At 42.7% G+C, this 24,152-nt stretch overlaps 1 protein-coding gene across 1 annotated transcript in view; it reads left to right on the forward strand.

Moving 5' to 3' along the window:
• The window catches only part of LOC124595678 (gamma-interferon-inducible lysosomal thiol reductase-like), a 105,060-nt gene extending 81,356 nt beyond the window's left edge, over positions 1 to 23,704 (forward strand). The window contains exons 5-6 of the mRNA XM_047134537.1: positions 6,030 to 6,092; positions 23,455 to 23,704. Of these exons, the coding sequence (XP_046990493.1) occupies positions 6,030 to 6,092; positions 23,455 to 23,526 (135 nt within the window). The 3' untranslated portion in view covers positions 23,527 to 23,704. The remainder of the gene's footprint in view (positions 1 to 6,029; positions 6,093 to 23,454) is intronic.
• The last annotated feature ends 448 nt before the right edge of the window (positions 23,705 to 24,152 follow it).

Raw genomic sequence — 24,152 nt, forward strand, 5'->3', positions numbered from 1 at the left:
AGAGGCTTATTGGAGGCGTTGAGTGCCTGCCTAGGTCGCTGCCGCAGGTGCGCCCCCTAACCATTAGGGCAGCTGTGTCACTATAGACGAACAAGCTACACTTGGGACAGCTGTCCTTTTACCTCCTATTGCTTAGTTAACTATACCTGCTTTTGTATCAATGAAGGACCATAACCTCAAGCTGGACAGCGGACAGCACATGCGACGAGGCGGAGTAGCTGGCATTTGAAAAAGCGTATGTCCTTCCCAGAGGTGGATGGAGGGAGGGGTGAGGGAAGAGGGTCTCGTCTTTCGGCCGTTCGTGATTGTTCAACGAGGTGAACGCACGTTCAACAACCGCCCCCTCTGCAGTCTTGTAGGACGACGATATTCCCCAGTACATGTGTTGCATTATGATCCATTTATTACAAGTGCTGTTACTTTCCACCACAATTTCGTAGTGCAGTGAGAACTGTGAGACGTTTTTTCCATTAGTTGTGATAGCATGTGTTGGCTTCGACTAGCTGGGCTATAGGGTGGGTTTAGAGTAGGTGGCTGTAACGAACTCTGACGTCAAAGAGCGACAGATACTGCATGCTTACAGGTAATACACTTTTTAATCTCCTCTCTGTCCAACACCAGCGTCTCGTCAGTTGAACGTATTTTCCACGAAAAAGAACGAAGATAGTTCCTTACACCCCCGCCTTTTTCTCACCAGCTTGTAGGGGTAGGGTAAAGTTCGAGTGTGTCTGTCACTAGTTTTGTGTAATTACGTCCAATCCTTATTACGTAATTAACGTCGATCTTTGCGTCAGTTTCCCGAACAAAATAAATAAATTACACTAACCTAAATTTCCTCTCCCGCATTTGGACAGTTTCAATGTGTTGGGGGGTGCACTTGGGCTTTCCATCCAGTAGCACCAGGGTTCGAGTCCCAGAAACCTCACCTCCATTTTTAATTTCCCGTCGGTTCCAAGCGCCTCTAGTGGTATAATTGTGTTGGGGTGCCGGTCGAAGTGGCCGTGCGGTTCCAGGCACTGCAGTCTGGAAACGCGAGGCCGCTACGGTCGCAGGTTCGAATCCTGCCTCGAGCATGGATGTGTGTGATGTCCTTAAGTTAGTTAGGTTTAACTAGTTCTAAGTTCTAGGGGACTAATAACCTCAGACGTTGAGTCATATAGTGCTCAGAGCCATTTGAATTTGTGTTGGGGTGGTGCACTTGGGCTTTCCATCCAGGAGGACCAGTGTTCGAGTCCCAGAAACGGCACTGACATTTTTAATTTCCCTTCATTCCAAATGCCTCTGGTGGTACAGATGTTAGGCAGATGCAGTTGGGCTTTCCATGCAGGAGGGCCAGGGTTCGAGTACGGGAAACGGTACCGCCATATCCCATCCATTCCAAGCGCCTCTAGTGGTACAATTGTGTTACGGGGGCTACACTTCGGCTTTTCATCCAGGAGGGTTCGAGTCCCAGGAACGACACCGCTGATTTTAATTTGTCGCCAGTTCCTGGGTGGGGTGGGACTTCAGCACGGCCCTGGGACAAAGAAATTCTTGCCAAAATTTAAAATTTCTGCCAATAGGGTAGGTTGGGGAGGGGGTGGGAGAGAGGTAGCGGGGCGGGGAGGGCCTGGGGCCCATGTGCAGGCTGAGAAAAACACGTCATCTGGGTGGTGGGGGTGGGCGGGGTGGGGGTGATAAAGTGATCAATTTAATTAATTTGCATATCAATTTGATATCAATAGTTTACGATCCCATCCCTACCACTGACGTCCCATTGATCTGCCCCATGCGACAATGTTTTGATAGCCTCCCATAACTCAGTCAGGAGACCCTGATAGTTTTCCCCTGGGGCGGTTTGCCTCTTAAAAATATAATCCGTTAGCAGCAGTCCCATTGAAGGGACAGCGTTATTGTGCATGGTGACGGTTTGGTCCTGGACCTCTTCCACATAGGTGAGTGCACGTGTTTCCACAGTCTATTGTGCTGGGGCTTACAACGGTACACCTAACACACGTGTAATGTGATCAGGCGTCCAAAAAAGTTGGAAGCTATACATATTAGGAGAAATGGTTATGAAAGATGTATATAACATGAGAAGTGTCAGATTATTTGGTGTATTTGACAGTTTATTTTTAAAGTTTATCACTTTGAACATCTTGGCATACTGAACATGTGAGTGATACATATTCTTTGGCTACCAGACTTTGTTCTGTAATTGAGTAGATCTCAAGTGAGTGCAGTAGTCAGAGGGAGTTGTCAGGCAGAGAGCGAGAGCGAATGTTCTGTCATGGCAGAGTGAGGAGCTTGGATGGTGGTTATGGCGCATAGAGATTTTTGTTTAAGAAGATATACTTGAGAATTGAGCATAGAGTATGATTTGATATGACTGTAAATAGAGGTGGCGCATTAGGAAAAAGGTTAGTGCACTGAGTTCGTTTTGTTGCAACTGCTAGTTTAGCAATCATTGTAGGTCAAATATTTCATCATGTACTGTATTCTAATTTCTTTCTCCCACCAAAATTAACTTAAAGGTATTTCATTAGGAACCTACAAGATTAAATGTGATTTAAAAAAGAATCCATTAAAAGTGATCAGTATGGTGTATGCCATGCTGAGAAAGATAATGTCGAGAATGAGTTATAGTGCATGGTAGGTAGAGTTTTCCTGTGCTGTTAAATGATTTCAATGTAACTGCAAAATACTCTCTTACTTATTTACGAAACATTTTGCAGAAGCTTATGCTCAATGGTTATATGAAAAACGTGCTTGGTAGAAAGATACACTGTTACGTCTTGCACCATTAGTATTTTTGGAAGAGGACGGAAAAAGTCATTTGCTACAGCATCTTAACTAATAAGATAGGAAGGCATGGTGGTTTTTTCTAGCTCATCATTCAGTTCATAATTTTTGCAGTGGAGATAGGGCACAGCTGAGTTATCCATTGCCAAGGTAACAAACAACTGTAGGGCGTAAACAAATCTTTTGTGAGAATATTAGGAGCAGATTTCATTTAGATAATTTCATATAAATTTAACACATGCGTTTTTCTACTGGGGCACAGTTTTCGTTACGCAAACGTTAGCCACTGTGTCTGACTTTTTCGTCAGGAAGTCCGTTTACAGATAGTGAGATGTTGTTTAGATTAATTGGTGTCACACACGTCAAAATTAATTTGCACGGTATAAGTTCGTGTTTAAAAGTAGAGCAGGAAATGCTGTTCAAGATCAGGCTCTGTATTCGGAATTTAATTGCTTCCACATTGCTACAAAAAAGGTTTTGTCACACACTTTTTGGCAGTTACTAAAAGCATGTTAGTTTCAAAGTGTCTTGGACTGTTTAGACACAGCTGCAACACTTCCACTACTGCCACACTCTGGCACGATTTATGAATGGGTGTGAGAAGTCGCGTAATCCAGTAGGCGGCGACCTCTGTCACGTTAAAATGTTGTGCAAAATGTTAAAAACTGGTTACTGACCGACTTTCGCTTTTTCCCAGTATCGCCTTGGTTGTGACTCAGGTGTCTTCTAGCACCAGGGCCTCCACTTCTGTTATGATTCCAGTTTCTTCACAGAGAGGGTCTGATGCTTCGTTTTCATCATTCAGATTTGTCTGACCACACTGGAAGCTGGTGAGGCTTACGCTCTGTTGCAGCGCTGTTCTATTTCAACATAGAAAATGAATAACCACTTGATATTTAACGTCATCAAGGCAGGACCCGCGGTGGTCTCGCGGTTCTAGGCGCTCAGTCCGGAGCCGCGTGACTGCTACGGTCGCAGGTTCGAATCCTGCTTCGGGCATGGATGTGTGTGATGTCCTTAGGTTAGTTAGGTTTAAGTGGTTCTAAGTTCTAGGGGACTGATGACCACAGATGTTAAGTCCCATAGTGCTCAGAGCCATTTGAACCATTTAAAGGCAGGACCAAGGAGAAGGGGAAGGCCAAACCTAAGATTGAAAGACAAGGTAGCAGGGGATAATGGCCCAGAGAAGAAGCACTCGACAGGCATTTATGGTAGAAAGGATCCAGCAGAGCAACGCCGACCCCACATGATGTCGGAAAAGGCTGAGATCAATGATCAGCGCCGCATTACCCTGACTCCTCTAGCATTCTGCTATAGTACTGTGACATGTGGATTTTAATGTGTAGCAGGTCTGCAGACATGCTTGCTAACAACAAAAACATTGAAGATACAACTATATTTTACAGATGCATATTAAAATTTTATGACTAACTCTTGTATACACACTCTCTGATAAAAAGTAGCCAAACACCCATATGCAATGCGGAATCGACCACCAGATGTCACAAGAGGCCAACCTACCAGTACAAAAGAAGGTGGAGAGTATTGCGATATTAGAAGAGAATCATTAACATCAGAATAGCTCAGTCACGAGACTACAGCGACACAACACGGATTAATCATCGGATGCCACCTGAGTAGCTACTCTATCAGGGGAGTTTCAACCACTCTAAAACTGCCCAAATCGACTATTGGCGATGTCACTGAGAAGTGGAAATGCTAAGTAACAACCGCTGCTAAACCAAGATCAGGCAGATCTTACACAGAGATGGACAGGGACTATCGAGGATGGTTGTAAAAAATGCATAAACCTGTGGATGGATTCGCTTATGAGCTCCAAAGTACTACCAGCAGACCAGATTGCACAGTGACTGTGGGTATGGCGTCAAAGACAATGTGGTACAGCCCCATCAAATGAATTCGCAACTGCGAATATAATCGGAATGGCGACAATGAAAATTTGCGCCGGGTCGGGACTCGACCTCATATTTCCTGCTTAACATGAGCAGTCGCCGTACCAGTTGGCTGTCCGTGCAGGATCCACTGCTAGACCCAAACTTCCATGTGTCGTCAACCATGCCTCTACGACCAGTACTCTGACATTCATTATGGATAGTCCCATACAGGTCAGATGCTGTAGTTGAAAGTCACTTGCCTGGTATCAGCAGATAAATACGATATCGCAATATCTGTGTTATTCTGATTACGATACAAAGTTCCTTCGGACTTGCATAAATAATATCGTATGTGGTACAATGGTCGAGCAGATCCTCATATGCCACAGATTTCTATAGTCAGAGCTAAACGATGCTTGAGGTGGTGTAAAGAGCGACGTCACCTGGATAGGGATGACCGAAAACGCGTGATTTGAAGTGATGGATGGCATTATACTCTGTGGCAATCTGGTGTCTCGTGCCTACAGCAAAGTACAATGGAGATGGTACTACGATACAGAGGTGCTTTTCGTGGTGGTGGTGTGGTTCCCTTATTGCGCTTCGGAAAACGCGAAATGCAGAAGGATATGAAAACACTGAACAGCATTGTGTACTGCATATAGTAGGGGAAAAATATAGAGATGATTGTTTATACTGAATGACATTTTATCTTGTCATAAGGCAGCGCCTGTGAGGCATTTGTTTGTGAACAGTACCACTCCTGCAATGGACTGGCCTGCCCAGACTCCAAACTGGACCTAATGGATCACGTTCGGGATGAGTTACAACGTTGAGTTTGCCCCAGCTTGGAGTGTCCAACACTTCTCTGCCTTCAGCCCTTGAGGAAGAATGGTCTATCATTTCTACACAGACATTCAGAGACCTCATTGAAAGTGTTCCCGGCAGAGTTCAAACCAGCATAAAAGCAACAGATGGGGACATCCCATACTGATGTTCACTGACAGGTGTATGGGTACTTTTGATCTGATTGTTTAAATGCTCCACACTGCATCCATCGTGAAATCGTTTTTAAATGTCTTTCATAAGCGTCTGATGTGGCACATATTTCTCTTTCGATTTCACAGCCGCTATGGACTATGGTACTAGCAGACCTTCAGGCTGAACTAGTAGCTTGGTGCTCACTAAGGTGGTCACACATGCTCACATAATTCGCGTTTATGAAACGTGGCATCTGTTTAACTAACTATGTTCAGATGCCCCTTTTCATAGCAATGACTTATGCTTTTGTTTTTCTCTGTAAAAATAAGATTTCTTATTTTTTTGAAGTGATAGCTTCAGCTTTGCTTGTTTCAGATTCGACAAAAGTCAACTGTGGTGTGGAATGATTTGCTGGGGGAAGTCTGTAAGCTGTTTGAGGTGAGTTCACTCTTCTCAACGCTAAAATATTATGCTGTCAGCGATACTCGGGAAACTTGACTTGGTCTCAACCTTCTGATTTTCATCTAGTGTCAGACATTGCCTTACCAGTCCCAGATACACTGTGCGCTCTCTTCCCAAGCAGTCTTATAAAGCAAGGAAAAAGAAGCCCTGATCCATGTTAAATGTAGTTAAGACGTGAAATTAGTTAGAGGTCAGTACTTACAGTCACTGCAGTTCAATTTTCTGTTCTAAGCTGTTACTGTAATCTTCTGCCTCCTCCTTATCCTCTTAAGCGTATGCAGTTTTCATATTAAATGAAATGAAATGCAACAGATTGCTTTCCACTTTTCATAACGTCCCCCTAACATCAAAATAAGCGCCAGAGGTGAGCCTCCTGAGGTAAGTTGAGGAGCAGCAACAAGCAAAATTTGCACCGGATTCAGGGAGAACGTCAAGTTTGCCTAAGGAACAACTAGCATCAATAGCTGTCGAGAGTGTACTACAAGCAAACAAGCAACGTTGACAACAACGACATGTAGATAAGGATAAGGTTACAAACAAAAATAAAGACATACATCCTCAAGGAAACCACTCTGACCTCCACTTAATGCTGGATTGAATGCTTAAGGCAAATGTTTGATAAATTAATAAATGTATAAAGAACAAATAATGACTGTATTACCAATTGATAAAAAAAATATGCTCTGTACCAAGGTCAGTCAAAATTATATTATAAAATTGTATTTGCTATTTTGACTTTCATCAAGTGTTACATGACAGGATAAGATATTAGTGAGTGAAGGTACCCTCATACCAAAAACCATACAAGATATTAATATACTATTATTGAGGAGTATATGGGAAGTGCATACCATCTGCAGATATATGTTCTGATTATGATACAAATCTTGTTTTTGAAAATACTCCAACATCCTACAGATATAATCGTAGACAAATCAACAAGAGATTCATGTGAAAATATTGTATGGTTGTAGACCATGATACATAGAACAAGATAGCTAACATTGAAACAAACACAAAAACGAACATATAAATCCAACTATGTGCTGATAGTTAGCCACGTTCTCTGATACAAGAGAAGTGTTAGTTTCTTATCAAAAGCAATTCTGAATACTACTTTGGATAAAGAATGTTTCAGCTTACTTAAATAATTTGTCTGTGATAATGACTCTACTAAGTCTAATGTGAGAATGGCAACAATGAATCTAATCTTTAATGTGTCACTGTGTTGTTAATAATGAGCATGTGGATATTTGGTAACTCAAATTTAATTAGCAGGACATGCAACAGTTATGAAGTGTTCATAATACATATGAACATAATATATAGCAGAATACATGATGAAAACAAACAGAACATAGTTATTAATCGTAACATTCAAAAGAGCACATAATGGCACTGAATCTGTATCTAACCTGAGGGTGGTACCACTTCATATTCTCACATTAGCACTGCCAGCTTCACTTTGACATGTGGTTATAGTGGGAGCTTTATTTAGGCACAATGTACCGTGGAAGAGCGGTGGATCAGTTCATAGCACCTTAATCTGGTTGTCACTTGCAGTGTAGGTGTGACCCATCTGGTGTTCACACCAACTGCAGTGGATAGTGGGTAGACCATCTTCTACTTCATCCAGGGATAATCTGGAGAGAGGTGTCAGTGATGCTATGTGAGACATCATATGCATAACGATGACAAGGCTTGCCTTTACCACAGTATCAACTCTATGGCAACGCGTGTGTGGAACCAGGAACAAAACAGTCTGTGGTACTTCCCAAACATCAATGTACTGTTAGTGCTGCTGGTTGTTCATATTGTCATCTTGACGGTATTATGATAGTGTGTTACTAACTCACTCACTCGAGCTGAACAGTAACTCATTGTGTAGTAATTTGGACAGTAAGTCTTCGCTACCTAAAGATTCTATTTGAAAAGCGGTACCATGATCAATACCGAATGTGATGACAGATAGCATCTGGGTATTCTCACTAAAAGAACAGAAATATGATAACAGGTCATGGTTATTTAGCACAGTAATGTGTCGGAGTACAGACTGATCAATGAATCAGATCATACATAATGAAAAAAAACGCGAGTTTAGACCTTAGTAATGTAGACCCTTTACGTGACAGATTCCTGAAAGTAAATGTCAATTTTCATTAACATTGCACCAGCATGACCAGCAATTAGGGTACTAGCAGTGCATATGGTTCCCTTGTTTATACCAATAGCTCTGTGGTCCTGGGCTGTGGCATGACGATATTGTGACAACAGATCTATCTGTGTTGCCTTCTGCCTCTCGTCCCTGAAAGTTGCTACTGAGTCTCCAAACCCGCCAGTCTCCCATTCATTTTTGCATCGACAGTGGAAATGATCTGTACATTGTAATTGTGTGACCTTGGAGCTGGCTGCCTCCAACTGAGGTGGTGCTTCTCGCTCGCTTCCCCTGGTGCATCCTGCTGCGGAATATGGCACTGTAGGCCCCCACTTCTTGCGTTTTTACTCTGTACAGTCCCTCAAGACCAGATTCCGTGCAAACATTATACTATTACAATACTAATAGAAGCTACGATTGTATCTCCATAATAACAACGTTGCAAGTACGAAGTGACTCTAATAGTAAAGAATGAATTAAAAATCCCAAGTATGATGATAATCCAGAAAAAAACAGAATCTAAATAATTACTTGGTCTTTACAAAAGTTCTCTCTTTAATCGTTATTACTAATAATGTTCTTTGTATTGTTCATGTTATATTTACAATTTAATTGACAATTAGTGCCTCTTATGACAACACAATTATTCTATCTCTTGTACAGCACGAATATAAATCGTTGCAGCTGTTGGAGTTAGTACAAGATTAGTGGGTTACGTCAGTTGATTAGTATTAGTCCAAGTGTTGTACTCATGCCATGCATTATGTGCAACAGTCTTCACAATTTGTAAGCTCATAGAAACCTGTTCGCTCTGTAAAACGTGCAATTAAAGTAAAAGATAGAGTTATTAATAATTATATCATTTAAAATCATGGTATACAAATTGAGGTGTTTGTGCTTGGTGGTACCGTACTTTTGTATCCAGATATCATCCTTGTTCAGTTGTCCTTTCTACGATATCCACTTTAGCAGAGCTTTATGTGCTGAAAAGTTTATCTGTCAAAAAAATCTCACTATACGGAAAACAATATTTTCTACACATTGTGCACATTAAGTCATTATACCTTTCAAAATCGCATGTGAAGACGAGTGAATGCGTAAAATGCTCTCTATGTTACTCTGTAAACTACATCAATTACATACCTTTATATAAGTGTAAGTACTTAAATTCTTACAGGTACATCATTCTTCTCGTTATGTTTGGTAATCCAGTATGCTCAGAAATGTGTGTCTGTCATCCCTCTGTTTCATGTTATTTACCATATCTGGTGCCGCATGACTCTGCTGTATGGTGTTAAACAACAGAACGGGAAACGTTAGTAACCAATACACTCCATGTCCAGTAATATTCCATTGCTAAAGATGGGACTGTTGCTGATTTATGTACGACTGAATGTGCCACAGCGGAACTCGTATCCCTGCAATCGTGAATCGCCCTTGTCGTCCTTGCTTACCTCTCCGAACTTGCACCATATGTGCTTCCAGGAAAACAAAACTGTTCTTATTGAGCGTTCATTCCGTTCATGCATTCTCTGATATTGAAAAACTGTAATCTCATAAACTTCCGCCAAAATCAGTGTCCACTCCCTTGAAACTTTGGCTAGGACCTGAGTGCATTTATATCAAATAGTCGCTTCCAACGTGCTGATGATATGGACGAAATACTGGACATCTATGTCTACTAGTTAAAGGACAATCATAATAATCTTGTAAATTCGATACGCTTATAAAGGATAACTATCTATTTCCTCACCCTAAAGTCACCTGGCATAATGTACAAATCCAGTTCCTAATGCATCTCAACATTGCTATGTGAATGATGCCTCTGTGCTGCTCACAAGGCCACGCATGCCAGATGTTGGGGCGTCTCATCAAACATGCATACTTTTCTCTCCATACGTCTTTCGTTCTAACAGCATTAGCACTCCAAGTAGCATTTTTTGGCATTCACAGTGAGACGCATTAATGTTGCTTTCATTTCTGTTCGAGCTCATACATTTGCATTCACGTGACCACCACCTATGGGCGAGGCCAACTTGCTACAACCACTCACAGACAGCAGGTGGCAGTACTAGCACTGGAGCACATACAAAGCTTGTTGGGAGGGATCGTGGACAACAGTGCAGCCGTTGTCGTAATGCGAAAACTGAGAGATATATCCGACGTCCAGAATGTCATTATTGTCGACTTTCGGGACAAGGGTGGAAGCATTTCCTAAACGGTTAAGTTTCTACACTGTTAGCGTGCTGCTGCCGCTAAAGTCTGATATGCTTGACAAAATGGCACTATCTAATGCCAGCACTGAGGCAACTGGAGTACACTACAGCCAATAGTTGACAGGCGTGAATGATGGTTCCAGAGATGTTTACAGGGAAATAGACATGGAGCTATTGAGAAGCCCTTATGAAAAAAGGGGCTACCAACGGTATCTTCTCAACTACTGTACGTAGAACATTGGTGTGTATGGGCCTCTGTACCAGGTGCCTGGTTCATGCAACCATACTTACCGCTGTTCATCAGCACAAAGGCTGCAGTTTTCACGGCATTACCACAGCTGAACATCCACTTAGCAGCGACAGATGACCTTTACAGAAGAATCACGTTTTATGTTCCATGGGGCAGATGGCCGTTGGCTATATATAGTGTGAAACTCTGAAAGAACACACCTTGCATGCGGTATGGTCTGGGGATTATTTTCGTGGCATTCCCTGGATAATATCGTCATTCTGAAAGACACAGTGTACCAACACAAGTATGCATCTATCCTCACGGAGTCCGCAGCTCGTGGTCGTGCGGTAGCGTTCTCGCTTCCCGCGCCCGGGTTCCCGGTTTCGACTCCCGGAGGGGTCAGGGATTTTCTCTGCCTCGTGATGAATGGGTGTTGTGTAATGTCCTTAGGTTAGGTTAGGTTTAAGTAGTTCTAAGTTCTAGGGGACGGATGACCATAGATGTTGAGTCCCATAGTGCTCAGAGCCATTTGAACCATTTGAACCATTTTTTTTTATCCTCACGGACCATATCCTCTCATTATATGCAGTTTGTTTTTCCTCAGCGTAATGGCGACTTTCAGTGGGACAATGGAATGTGTCACACAGCTCACAGTATACGTGCGTAGTTCAAAGAGCTCCATGGTGGGCTTACCCTATTCCACTGGCAACCAGACTCCCTGCATTTAAATCCGCTCGAGAATCTGTAGGACCAGCTTGATCGATCTGTTCGCACCACATACCCTCAACCAAGAAAATCAAGTGCAGCTGGCCACTGAAATGGAGTCAGCTTGATCCACACCGCTGTCAGTACTTTCCAGAACCTTGCTGACGCTCTTCCTGCATGTCTTACAGTGGTCTGGGCTGCAAAAGGTGGTTATTGAGGCGGTCACATTAAGCTGACTGGAAAGTGTAGTAGAACAGTAGCCTGTTCCAAATTTTCCGATGCATTAGCTGCTTCATATGCTTTCATATGTTCTGTTTTGGCTTATTCTGGGGATGTGACTGATGTGGAGCACACAACTGATGTCTTTCATATTATGTAAGTTGAAGGTGAGGGGGAGAAAGGAAAGGGAAGGAACTAATGATAACAAGTGCAGCGGGACATTATGCATGATCAGAGGCGATGAGTGAAAATGTGTGCCGGACTGGGACTCAAACCCAGGATCTTCTCTTTACTATGCAATTGGTTTAAATCTCGAGCCAGTCGGACACAGTGTTCGGCGTAAACGCGAGGGCTATCATGGCACGCCACCCAGCCGACTCACTTTCTCACTTAGCGCCACCTGTCCACCGTCCCTGCCGATATCCTCCATGCTCGCTGATTTTAGATTCCCGCTAAGAGTCGAACGTAAATATGCATCCGCACTCAAGGTTGTGGATCACTGCCCATCGAGTTGAATGAATTATATGAATGCGTGATGCCCGTTCTTTTGCATGTGGCTGAAATGACAGACACCACACATACGCATACATGATCTCTTTCACTTGAAGGTCTCTAATTCAAATGCGTTCACATGTGCTATTCTTCTTAGCACCCCATTGCAACTGTACACTGAAAAAATCTGTGGCACAATTTCATGTGCTTATTCGAAAATCGGAAGGCTTTTACGAGAACTTTCTGCACCACCTGGTACTCTCTTACCCTCGCCTTCTTTCGTTTCTCTTTCTCCCTGCATCACGTATTCTGTGCAGCGCTCAACTCCCCAATCCATCATGCTGCACTCTCGTCCCTGGTGGGAAATCGACTATTTCTCTGAACCTCTCTGGTGGCGTCGAATTCTTCAGGATAGGTAAAGGTGGCACCCGTGTCGAACTGTGTGGGATCTCATTTATCACATCTTGGAATTAGCTCAAATATATGTCCGAAATAGCATGTTTTTTATGACAGTAAGCTCGAGTGGTACACTGAAATGTATGTAAGCTGTACCCTGTGTATCCCGGAATAGCTCTCCAACGTTCTGATTTGAAATGTGACCTCTTATCGACAAAGATCTTGTCAATGTGACTTACATGCCTCAGGAAATCGCACAGAGCCTTATGTACTGTCAATGTCATAACTTTGTGCAATGGTCTCGCAGTCAGAAACTACGATGTCAGCTCCACTACCACCAACACGTAATGAAAACCATGGCGTGGTAATTGAGAGGACTTTTTAAATCAGCTGCTGCAAGTTGTCGCAGCTTCTTAGGAGCAGTCGGATAGAGAAGAGCGCGAGAGGACTTTTTAAATCAGCTGCTGCAAGTTGTCGCAGCTTCTTAGGAGCAGTCGGGTAGAGAAGAGTGTGTGTCATCTGTGTTGATGGTTTCGCCTTTTCACATGCCTTACAAACGAAAAAAAAACTGTCTTATCCAGCACTTCATATTGTTGAAATGACACAAATTTTTCAGTTTTTCGAAACATTTCTTTAGACGAGAATTAGTGTACAGGAAGTGGGTATACCAAATAAACTCGTTTATTAATTCCTTGGTATACACAGTGAGTCGGTAGCACTTCTGCGATGGAAAAGAACTCCCTTTCACACAAAGTAAAACTGCCTAATTGTTGCTTGACCCCTCTTTCCATACGTCTTTCACCTGCCTCAGTGCCTGATCCATTTTCTGTTGCTTTTTCGGTCTCGCACATTGAAATGATAGTGCAATTTTAGAAGACCACATATCCCAGTGAAAATAAGCTGAAGTGGTTATCCTCGATGTCTTCAGACAGACATTTGCTATTGCATTCGTTTCGCCTGAACATATGTGACTGAGAAGTCCAATCCTCGAAGGAATAGGTTTCAGTAACCCATCTAGTCAATCTGCCATGTGTTAATTTAGCCAGTGTAGAAACTGTTACCAGCGCATTTTTTGATGCTTGAAATTCGCTTTCAGCGGTCGCGACCCACATCCACAGTGTTTTCTTGCTTGTCAACGCACATAGTCGTGGTGTTGCCAGTGAATCACTCCTGATGAATCTCCTACAGAGATTAATAATACCTAAAAATCCCCACAAACGTTTCTTGGTTTGTAGTGTTGGAAAGTGTGCGATGGTCTTTATCTTTTTGGGATTTTGTGTTATTTCCTCCGGTGTTATAACCTGTCCTAGGAAATCCACCTTGCTTCTGCCACAATAGAATGGCTCTAGTATCCCCCATACTAATTTAGAGCAATGGGCAACGCATCTAGGGCTCTATTATGGTCTTCCCACTTTTAATTGTCAGTTAAGAAATTATCGACATAATATGTTACCTACTGGTCTACAGAGCCTTCTAGTATCCCACTTATCCCACGAATGAATGCAGCCAACGGTATTTTCCGTCCGAATGGTAGGCAGCAAAACTGATAACATCAACAAAATGCAAGGGGGGTAGACATCAAGAAGGATACAGTTCTCTTTACCAGAAATTTGATCTTAAATCTGGCACGAGAAAACTTCCGCCCTATGGAATCTTTGCAGCCTGCCTGCCTGCGTATTTCCATAGCGATTATTTTTCTGACACATATTTCTTTGCGATAACCCTCAATAAACGTAAAAACTGCATGCTCTATCACAAGTTAAAATTTTCCCTGCCTCTTGGATCATCTTGTGTCTGTATACAAATGGAATAGTCGACAGAGGTAAGAATAATTTGCAGCGGTCCTTCACCTTAAATTCATACTGGAAAAATTCTAATAGCGCCTGGTTTCAATAGAAATTCTTCTCGGTTCCAAGTAGTACTTTTTGCAATTCTTGTCTGTCGTTGGAATCGACGTCTTTAAGCTACTCCACTCGTTCGTTAATGGACTGACAGATCTCTAGCTTTATTGCCTCTTCATTTTCACATACCCTTTCTTCATTCCTTCCCCAGCTCACAGACATATCTAAGCATTATTGTCATTCAATGCAGAGTTTCAAGCAACTTGCTGGGATTTGTGCACAAACGGGTTGCTCTTCAATATGGATGTGGATCTTCCTTTTAAAGAATGACTTTCCCTTGTTCAAGATCTAATACTGTATGGTAGTTACTCAGGAAGTCCATGCCAATAACCAAATCAGTGGCTAGTTTTGTAAATTTCCTAACAGAGTAAGCCCTTGATAAACCAGCTGAAGCCTCAGCTGATGGTTTACTTCAGGAACTTTGCCCATTATGCCTACTTTTACTTTTGTTTTTCTTGGTGATAATATTGGCTAACCGAAATCCTCTGTGCACCTCTTAAATGCTGTCTCAGCTATCGCTGAAGTATGGCTCCCACTATTCATAATTACTCTTAGTTTCATATCCACTATCGTGATTTTAACTGCGGGATGGATGTCTTTTGTCTTCGTTGCCTCCTCCTCTTCTAATCGCATATCCGATAAGTCTTCATACTTTAGTATGTTTATTTGGCTGTTTGCAAAGTGCGCATGAGTGTAAACTCTGCCTCTCCCACAGCTTCATTCGGTCATCGTCCTGATGAGCTGTACCCATGTTGGTCACTTCGCGGCTTTGGCGGCCTAAGTTCGATAATCTATGGCCGTTCTCTATTTCAATTGGCAGCTGCTCCATTGTGAGTGAATCACAGCCTACTATAACGGTCTCTTCTCTGCAGTCCATAATTGCCCACATAAGCTCCCCATAACATGCAATGGAACTGATAAACACCTCCCAAAGATCCATTCTTGTTATTGTAATTATTATGCTAGTGGCAATGCAGAGGTCTGTTGGAGTTACTCTCCTGCCTTCATCTTCTCTCCCTAATATTGTGTTCATCGAATGTATACTCCAGTTCCTGAAGTGTTTATAGCGGTTTGTGTATTTTAGTTGCATCTCCACACAAGAACGTATTGGTAATCTGACGATAATTTCACGGAACAATATCGGAAAATGTCCCCCGGATTGCATGGAACATCTAAAAATCGATTCTTCATCAATACGGCATTTAAGAATTTTTCTGGGCTTTTGAAACTGGACCCAGTGTAATCTTTACATATAATCATCTTATGTCCGCCCCCAGTAGCAGAATGTCAATCCTAAGGGCCCGGGTGCGCTTCCTGGCTGGGTCGGAGATTTTTTCCCCTCATAGACTGGATGTTGTGTTGTCCTAATCATCATAATTTCATCCCCATCGATGCGCAAGTCGCCGAAGTGGCGTCAAATCGAAAAACTTGCATCCGGTGAAAGGTCTACCCGACGGGAGGCCTTCGTCACACGACATTTATTTTTATTTTATGTTTTATCCTTTCTTGTGTCTCACAGAAATAATAATTCGACACGAAGGCATCCATAAACTCCTAGCAGGATGAGTAATTTGCAGCATGTCCTCAAATCATTTTTGCCACAGTTCCTAGAGGTATCCGCACACAAACTCTGATTTGTATACTAACTGCCACGATGGTGGTAATGGCTTGTTAAATTTGGAAGTCTTGGGGTGAATCATGTTGTCATTGTCTTTACAATTCTGAAACTTCCATACTTCTATAGAATGCTTGAAACTAAAAGGCTCCTCTCCACTTACGCATACCCTGACTTTCTATTACATTAGTTTTTCTTTTTACCATTCGACCTCGCCATGAGAATTTCCACTTTGCTATGTCCATAGTGGTATTCACTACCACTATGAGTGTGGTGACGTCTGCTTTTTTTTATTTTTTTTATCTCTGGTTAGCACTTGCAACCTATGTCCTCAGTTATCTGATGGATGTAGTCCAATCTCTATCTTCCACTACAATTTTTACCCTCCAGACCTCTAGTACCATGGAAATTATTCCCTGATGTTTTAGCAGATGTCCTACTATCCTCTCTGTTATTCTCGTCAGTTTGTTCCATATATTGCTTTCCTCATCGATTCTTGGGAGAACCCATTCCAGACCATATTAGTCCACCTGATTTTCAACATTCTTCTGTAGCACCAGATCTTAAATGCTTCGAGTCTCTTCTTTTCCAATTTTCCCGCTGTCCAAGTTTCAGTACCATACAATTCTTTGCTCCAAACGTACATTCGCAGAAATTTCGTCCTCAAATTAAGGTCTATGTTTGATACTAGCAGACTTCTCTTCACCAGGAATGACCTTATTGCAAGTTCTCGTCTGATTTTTATGTCCTGCTTGCCCCATGTACCTTGAATTACTTTGCTGCGTAGGTAACAGAATTCCTTAACTTCATCTACTTCATGATCACTAACCCTGATGTTTAATTTTTCACTGTTCGAATTTTTGCTGCTTCTCATTACTTTCATCTTTCTTTGATTTTATCTTAATTCATGTTTTGTAGTGATAGACTGTTCATTGCTGTCAGCAGACCCTGTAATTCTACTTCACTTCCACTAAGGATAGAAATGTCATCAGCGAATCTTATCACTGATATCGTTTCAGCTTAAATTTAAATTCCATTTTTGAACCTTTTTTTGATTCACGTTATTGCTTCTTCGGTGTATAGATTGAGCAGCAGGGGCATGAGACTACAGCCCTGTGTTAGACCCTTTTTAATCTAAGCATTTTGTACTTGATGTTCTACTCTTATTACTCCCTCCTGATTCTTTTACATATTGTATATTACTTGTATTTCCCTATAGCCTAGCCCTATTTTCCTCAAAATTTCGAACATCTTGCATCATTTTAAATTGTCGGAGCTTTTTTTCGGGTCTACAAATTCTATGAATGTGCCTTGATCTAATTTCTGCTTAGTGGCACACAACTGCGTGCTTCACTTGGAACGGGTTCTTGCAACCTTGACTTAGCATTCCAGACTTCTATGATTTTTATTTACCTCTTTGATTCTCTTCTGTTTACATGTGTTGATAATTTCTTGAATATGTCTCTACCTCTTCGATTTACGCAATTTATATCGGGGTTGTCATATCAAATCCTGCACCCAGTTTCCAAAAATTTCATCTATTTTTAACGACTCAGAACTTTTAACAGATTTGTTACTCCCTGCGTCCTGTTGTTGACAGGGTCCTCAAGTTTCCCAATGTGTTCCTCCATCTTATCAACCTGTTTCTGTATATTTCCTTGACCCTCCTTAAATTTCGACTGACCCTTCTCTACATCCATAGATAACCCCAGTTTTCAACTCTGTTGGATATTTTCTTCATCGCCTCATGACTTTCCTTTACTGTCTGCCTGCATTCCTCTCTCACTTTTATTGCTATCTTCTCGGCTTTTTGTGCTTTGGTCTCTGGCTCCTGAGCTAGGTTCTTAGCATCTTAAGCCAGTTCCTAATTTCCTTCATCTTTACCTATACATCTTGATGTCGTCTCGTGTATTTTCTCCCACATCTTTGCTTTCTTTCTTGGCTTTTTGTGCTTCTTTTCTCATTTCTTTGTATCTGGCATCTTTCCTCATTTGCTTAGAAACATCTGTGATGCCTAAACCATGATCACCCATCTCAGTACATGTCTGGTGAAAACGTTCGTCAACAATGATGTATCTGTAGCCACCGTCATCACTGTCGTCATAGCCTCTTGCTCTCGTTTACTTTGCAACTGCATAATGTTAGTCCATTTCTACATGTCATGGCAAGGTCCCGTACTTTCCTTTAATGTCCTTTCCTTTAATGTGTCTACTACTCTCTTTATTTTCGTTCTTTTGCAGCCATGTGCTCTCCATCACATTACTGTTAGCATCACTACTAATCGGAGTTTGCTACGGTCGCAGTTTCGAATCCTGCCTCGGGCACAGATCTGTGTGATGTCCTTAGGTTAGTTAGGTTTAAGTAGTGCTAAGATCTAGGGGACTGATGACCTCAGAAGTTAAGTCCCATAGTGCTCAGAGCCATTTGAACCATTTAAATCGGAGTTGATTGTTCCGTGGGAAACATCAGCTATTCCTTTCCTGAATGAACATCGCCTGTAATTTTCTCCTGGTCCATGAAGATTATTGTTTTCCTTTTAGCCTGCTCAATTCAAGTCGCATCTTACTTCGTGTCCTCATTCAAACTGTGTATTGGCTACAATACAAAACCTAATAAACTGAACCTTATTATGACTAATACCTTCCCTCATCACAGTCTATCACAACTCACAGCAATAAAACACATAGCCCATCCAAAATATTACAAGACTGAATTAACTAAGCCGATAATCAATCAGACATGGAGCAGAATCCAAGAATCCATAGTCATGAAGTTGAAAATAAAATATATGAATAATTTATGTGTGCTTGCAATGAACTTAAAACAACTGCATTTGAAAGTACATTTGCCAAAATTATTTACAGTAAATAAGAAAGATGATGCCTGACTGCATCACAGAATGTCCTGTGTCGGCTTGGTCCTGGCAAGGTCCGCCAATTTATGTGCTTCAGTTGTTAACCTGACACAGAAAATTAATTAGGAGTCAGACACTACTTTATGACCCAAGATGAATTACTGTGTGTAAATGGATTAACTAACGTGATGGAATGACAAGGCCCTAGCTGTGGATCCTACAGTGAAGAGCTGCATCATGCTGAAATGTGATTACTTGACAGTGTCAACAAAAATAATTTAAAATCAACATATTAATTTATTTAAACAAAACGCAAATGTGGAACACATCTGACAAATTAAAGGTAAAGTTATAAAAATTCACAGTATGGTTTACACCTAGTGATCCTGGTGTGCACAGAGTTACTAGAAAGGTTTGAGAACGTGCCCTACAGATGCAACTGATGTTCTGAAATTACGCCTGAGTTTCTAGCTAAACGAAGACAGGACTATTTTCCTGACTGTTTGACAGAGAAATGCATGCATCAGCTAATGCATTGGTGGTGGTGGTCGTGGTGGTGGTGGTGGTGGGAAGTGGAGGCTGACATTTATGCTGCTGGCAATATGAACTTGGAAAGCCCAGTTGGCTGCTGGAGTGGAGGCCACAGCCTACACAGATCTGTTCAGCTCCAAGACCAGCGATGAACTCCTTAATTTTCTATCTGAATCGAACAGCCTGCTCGTTTCTTCCCACCAAGCAAGACATGAGTGACAGTCGTTGATTGAGAACTCTCAGTCCAGCAGTGGTGTAATTGTTTCTTTTGCTGAAATCCCACCAAGAGAACAGTTACGTTAAATCTCGGATGCTTTTCGTACTCCTCTGCTCCAAAAAAGACTTCTAGCCATAATCTGCCCTGCCAACGACACAAGCCATTTTACCTACTGTGTTTTTGCTCCCAGCAGCTAGACTTACATCACAGGCCTAGGGAAGCAAAAAACTGCACTTGAGGCTGTGCCCTTATTTTGCAGCTTCCCATGTTTCTTCAGGAAAGCAAGAGTTTGTTATCTGATGAAGGCTCTTTTCTGAATGCTGCAAAGTGCCAGCCTCCTGCTGGTAAAATTTCTTTCCCTCAGCACTGCTTGGCCGCTAGGCTGGAGACGTGTCATAAACGAACAATAGCATCAGTCCCCCAGGAATCGCCAGGCGACACAATTTGCACACTGACGACACATCACACTACCGACCGTTTTTTCTGCCAGTACCAGAGTCACTGCTGACCACTCGGGTCCGCTGTTTTTTGTCGGACACTGTCTTGATGTCTCAAATCCAGTGATACCTAAGGCTGTGCTAGCGCCTGAATGTAAAACAAGAGTGAAATAAGATGGCCACGGAGCTGTCAGAAAGCAAAGAAATAAAAACCATCACCATCTTAAATGTAGTTACGCATATCGACACTGCAGTCCAGTTTGCTATTCTAAGCTCTTGCATTACTATTCTCTCTCCTCACTATCCTATTAGATGAATGTAATTCATATTAAATGAAAATGGACACTTCAAATGGATTGCCCTTTTTCAACTTCGAACATGTACGTTCATGTTCAGAAAAAACAGAACATCTTGAACATGTTCACAGGACATGTACGTTAGTATGTACATGTACACAAACGATTAGCATTTCAGTGGCATAAATTCAGCATGTGTCCTGTTGCTTAGTAGGCACAGGATCCTTCATGGGCCCTGATAACTTATCCCATGCATAATAACATCGACACACATAAGGCGCGAATGGCGTCCTGTGGTATACCCATCCATGCTACCTTCACCTGGTTCCAAAGTTTCTCTGGTGGCTGACACTAGGTCACAGTTTACACCTGTTGTTTCACCATATCGCACATATCTTCGATTGGCATGTCTGGTGATATGGGGAGCCAGGGCAAAAGGCTGATATCCCACGACACAAAGAAGGCATGTGTTCATGCAGCAGCATCTGGTCATGCATTGCCTTGCTGAAAAATGGCGTCTGGGGTGTTGTGTAGAAAGGGTATGGCTACAGGTTGCAGGCTGCCATTCATGTAGGTTACACTGGTTACAGTGCCTTAGATTTGTGGTTCTATCCAATAGTACCCCACACCATAAAGCCTTGGGTTAGCGCTGTATGTCTTGTGTGGATATAGTCCACTGTGATGCCGCTCCCGATGTCTGTGGCGATCCAAAATGGGCCATCATTTTCAAACAAACAGGACCTGGAGTCATCCGTAAACACTGCCTGATGCCATTCCTGTCCTGAGTGACGTCATTCCGTACACTACTGCCATTTAGCGTATTTCTCCACATTCATCAAAGGTAGGTGGAGAAGTGCACGACGCGCATGTAACCCATGCCATAACAAACAGTGACGGATTGTCAAGTGTACGACGTGTTACAGTGTTCCTCTGTTGTGCCAGCGCCAAGGAGGACGCAGACCTGTGAGCAGTGCCATCTGGATGAGGTGTTGATCTTCTCTGAGGCTGGTGTGCGTAGTGCGGCCTGACCCATCTTGTCGTGTTCTACGGTCTTCCATGAACCATTCTGCACACGCCATTGCGCTGCAGAAATACTTCATCCCACACGAGCAGCGATTTCCCAGATGGATGCGTCACATTCTCTCATGCCAATAATCCACCATCTTTCAAACTTACCGATTCGATGGCATGGTTCGTGCATACATTTGCGAGGCATCCTGCACATCTGCTCAAGTCACATTGATTCATTACCTTCTGTTTATAGTGATAACGAGAGCTGCAGGGACATTTTACCGGTAGGTGGTGTTGCACGACGATATCTATGTTGACCTTGAACAACAGGCTGAAAAAGTTCAAATGCTGATAATTTCTGCAGAATATACTAATGTACGTGCCCTGTGAATATGAACGTCTTATCTCTAATCGTTCAAGGTCTTCTGTTTTTTCTAAACATGAGTGTGCTAGTCATTGGATGTCACATGTCACAGATGTGGACCTGAAGTGGAAACTTTAAGGAACGACTGCTGCTAAATCGAGTTCAGATTGATCTCATATACTGACAGACAGATATCGTAGAGAATTATGGAGGACAGTTGTGAAACATCGCCTGAAACCAGTGGAAGTAATCACTTCGAGTGGCAAGGTACTACCAGCAATCCAGCCAGCACAGTGGCTGCGTGTAGGGAGTTAATGTGGTACTATGGTCGAGCAGTTCCTCATAAGCCACATGTTTGTGTAGCTAATGCTAAGCGGCTCTTGAGGTGGAATAAAGAGCGATGCCACTGGACAGTGGATGAACGGAAACGAGAGATTTCAAGTGACGAATCACACTATGGCCTGTGACAATCCAATGCGTTTGGCGAATGCCTCCGAGTGCAGCGCCAACAGTGAAGTACAGAGGAGGTGGTGTTAAGATACTAGGCTGTTTCTCGTGGTTAGAGCGTGGTTCCCCTACTGTGCTTAAGAAAATACTAAAAAGCACTGTGTACTGTGTGTGGTAGACTAACAGTTCGTCGACCATGACTGTTCGTATCAGCAAGGCGACAAAGCATTTCATACAGTAGCATCTGTACAGCAGTGCGGCAGTGGTTTGTGGACAATAACATTTCCTGAAATTGACTGGTGCGTCCAGTCTCGACCTGAGCCTAGTGGAACACCTTTGAATCGACCTCGCTCCAGAGCTCAGTGTCCATGTAGACTATCTTCTCTGGTTTCGACTCTTGAGGGAGAATGGTCTGCCAGTCATGCACAGACAATCAGACACCTTCTTCAATAAAATTCTTCAGGGTATCAGACCGCATCGTCATAATTTAAAATGCGCCAACGTTTCGGCCAGCGTTGCAGCTAGCCTTCATCAGGGCCTTACGTTAACTGCTAAATGAACACACTTGGTTCCTTAAATAGCAGCACGAGAAAACCGTGTCGTTACTTGATTGGCTGTAAAAGGAGGAGGAGGAGGGGTGAAAGGTATGCTTTATTGGTGTTTCTTTATTATCTGTCATTGGCTGAAATAGCTGTTTTCTATTGGTCTTTATATTAATCCACCCCATTGGAGGAGATGGACGAATAGCGAACAGGTGATGGCTGTGACGTCACACTGTTTCCATGCTGTCCAGAAGCCGGCTGCGGCGTGCCACTGCTTTGTGTGCTCGCGACCACTACTGCGGCTCTCCGCGTGTCTGCATGGGCCGCCACGGCTCTGCCGCCGCTCCGTAGCCCTGCTATTGGAGGCAGCCAAGACCTCGGAAGCTTGTACCCGTCCTCTCTATTCATGTTGGCGGGTCTTTTGGCTATCAGACACCTCACTGAAAGTATACCCAGCAGAGTTCAATACGTCGTAATGGCGAAGGGTTGACACACCCCATGTTGATGTACACTAATAGGTGCCTGGGCACTTTTGATCAGATCGTGTATGCGATGCATTAATTATGTGTTTCATGTGATATTTTTCTGTTGGAAGTACTGTGTTGTGAAACATTCAGCACTTTCACGAACAATACCTTGTATGAACGTTTATGAGTTGCCTGTATTTGCTTTAACGGGGAGGGAGTTAACATTTGCTATTTTTTACAGGATCCCAAACCCGAAGAGTGCCTCAGGAGACCAATACATGACGTCAAGAATGCTACTAGTGGCGTCTACTGATGTAGGAGACACGACACGTTCTCGGCTTCTCCAGCGAACTCAACACATTTGTCGCAATCTGACTGAGAGGTCGCATATAATTGGTCAAACTGCAGAGACTAACAACATAAATGAATACATTAATTATAGTATTGAATGTAAAAGTCATAAGAGTGAAATAAAAGTTGTTGGTACAGTATTAAGGACATGCTTGTTGTTGGGGGTGAACCATAGGCCCGTCGTGATGCGTTACCACTTCATAGAGAAGGAACGTGACTGCTTTATGATATAAGATCGCCAATGGGGCACGGCCAAAAGGAGTAGCGCTGGCGTGCATTTCAAATGAACAACACTTACACGTATAGCAAATGGACCGGAAAATTACAATAAATGTCGGTGCCATCAACAGTAGTACACAACTCGTGTCATACTTTGCAACTTCCTGAGACATACTTGGCCCAGTCACGTTAACATTACAATCAACTGTATTCGATATCTACAAGCAATAACCATTCAATGACGGCAGGAGGCAGCACTAGCAGTGGAGGGTACATAAAACGTATTGGGGAAGATGCGGAAATCAGTGCAGTCGTCGTCATACTGTGGTAACGAAGTAATTTACTTCACGTCCGAGAAGGCATGAGCAT

This window comes from Schistocerca americana, chromosome 2 (assembly GCF_021461395.2).
Source record: "Schistocerca americana isolate TAMUIC-IGC-003095 chromosome 2, iqSchAmer2.1, whole genome shotgun sequence".
NCBI classification, from domain to species: Eukaryota; Metazoa; Arthropoda; class Insecta; order Orthoptera; family Acrididae; genus Schistocerca; species Schistocerca americana.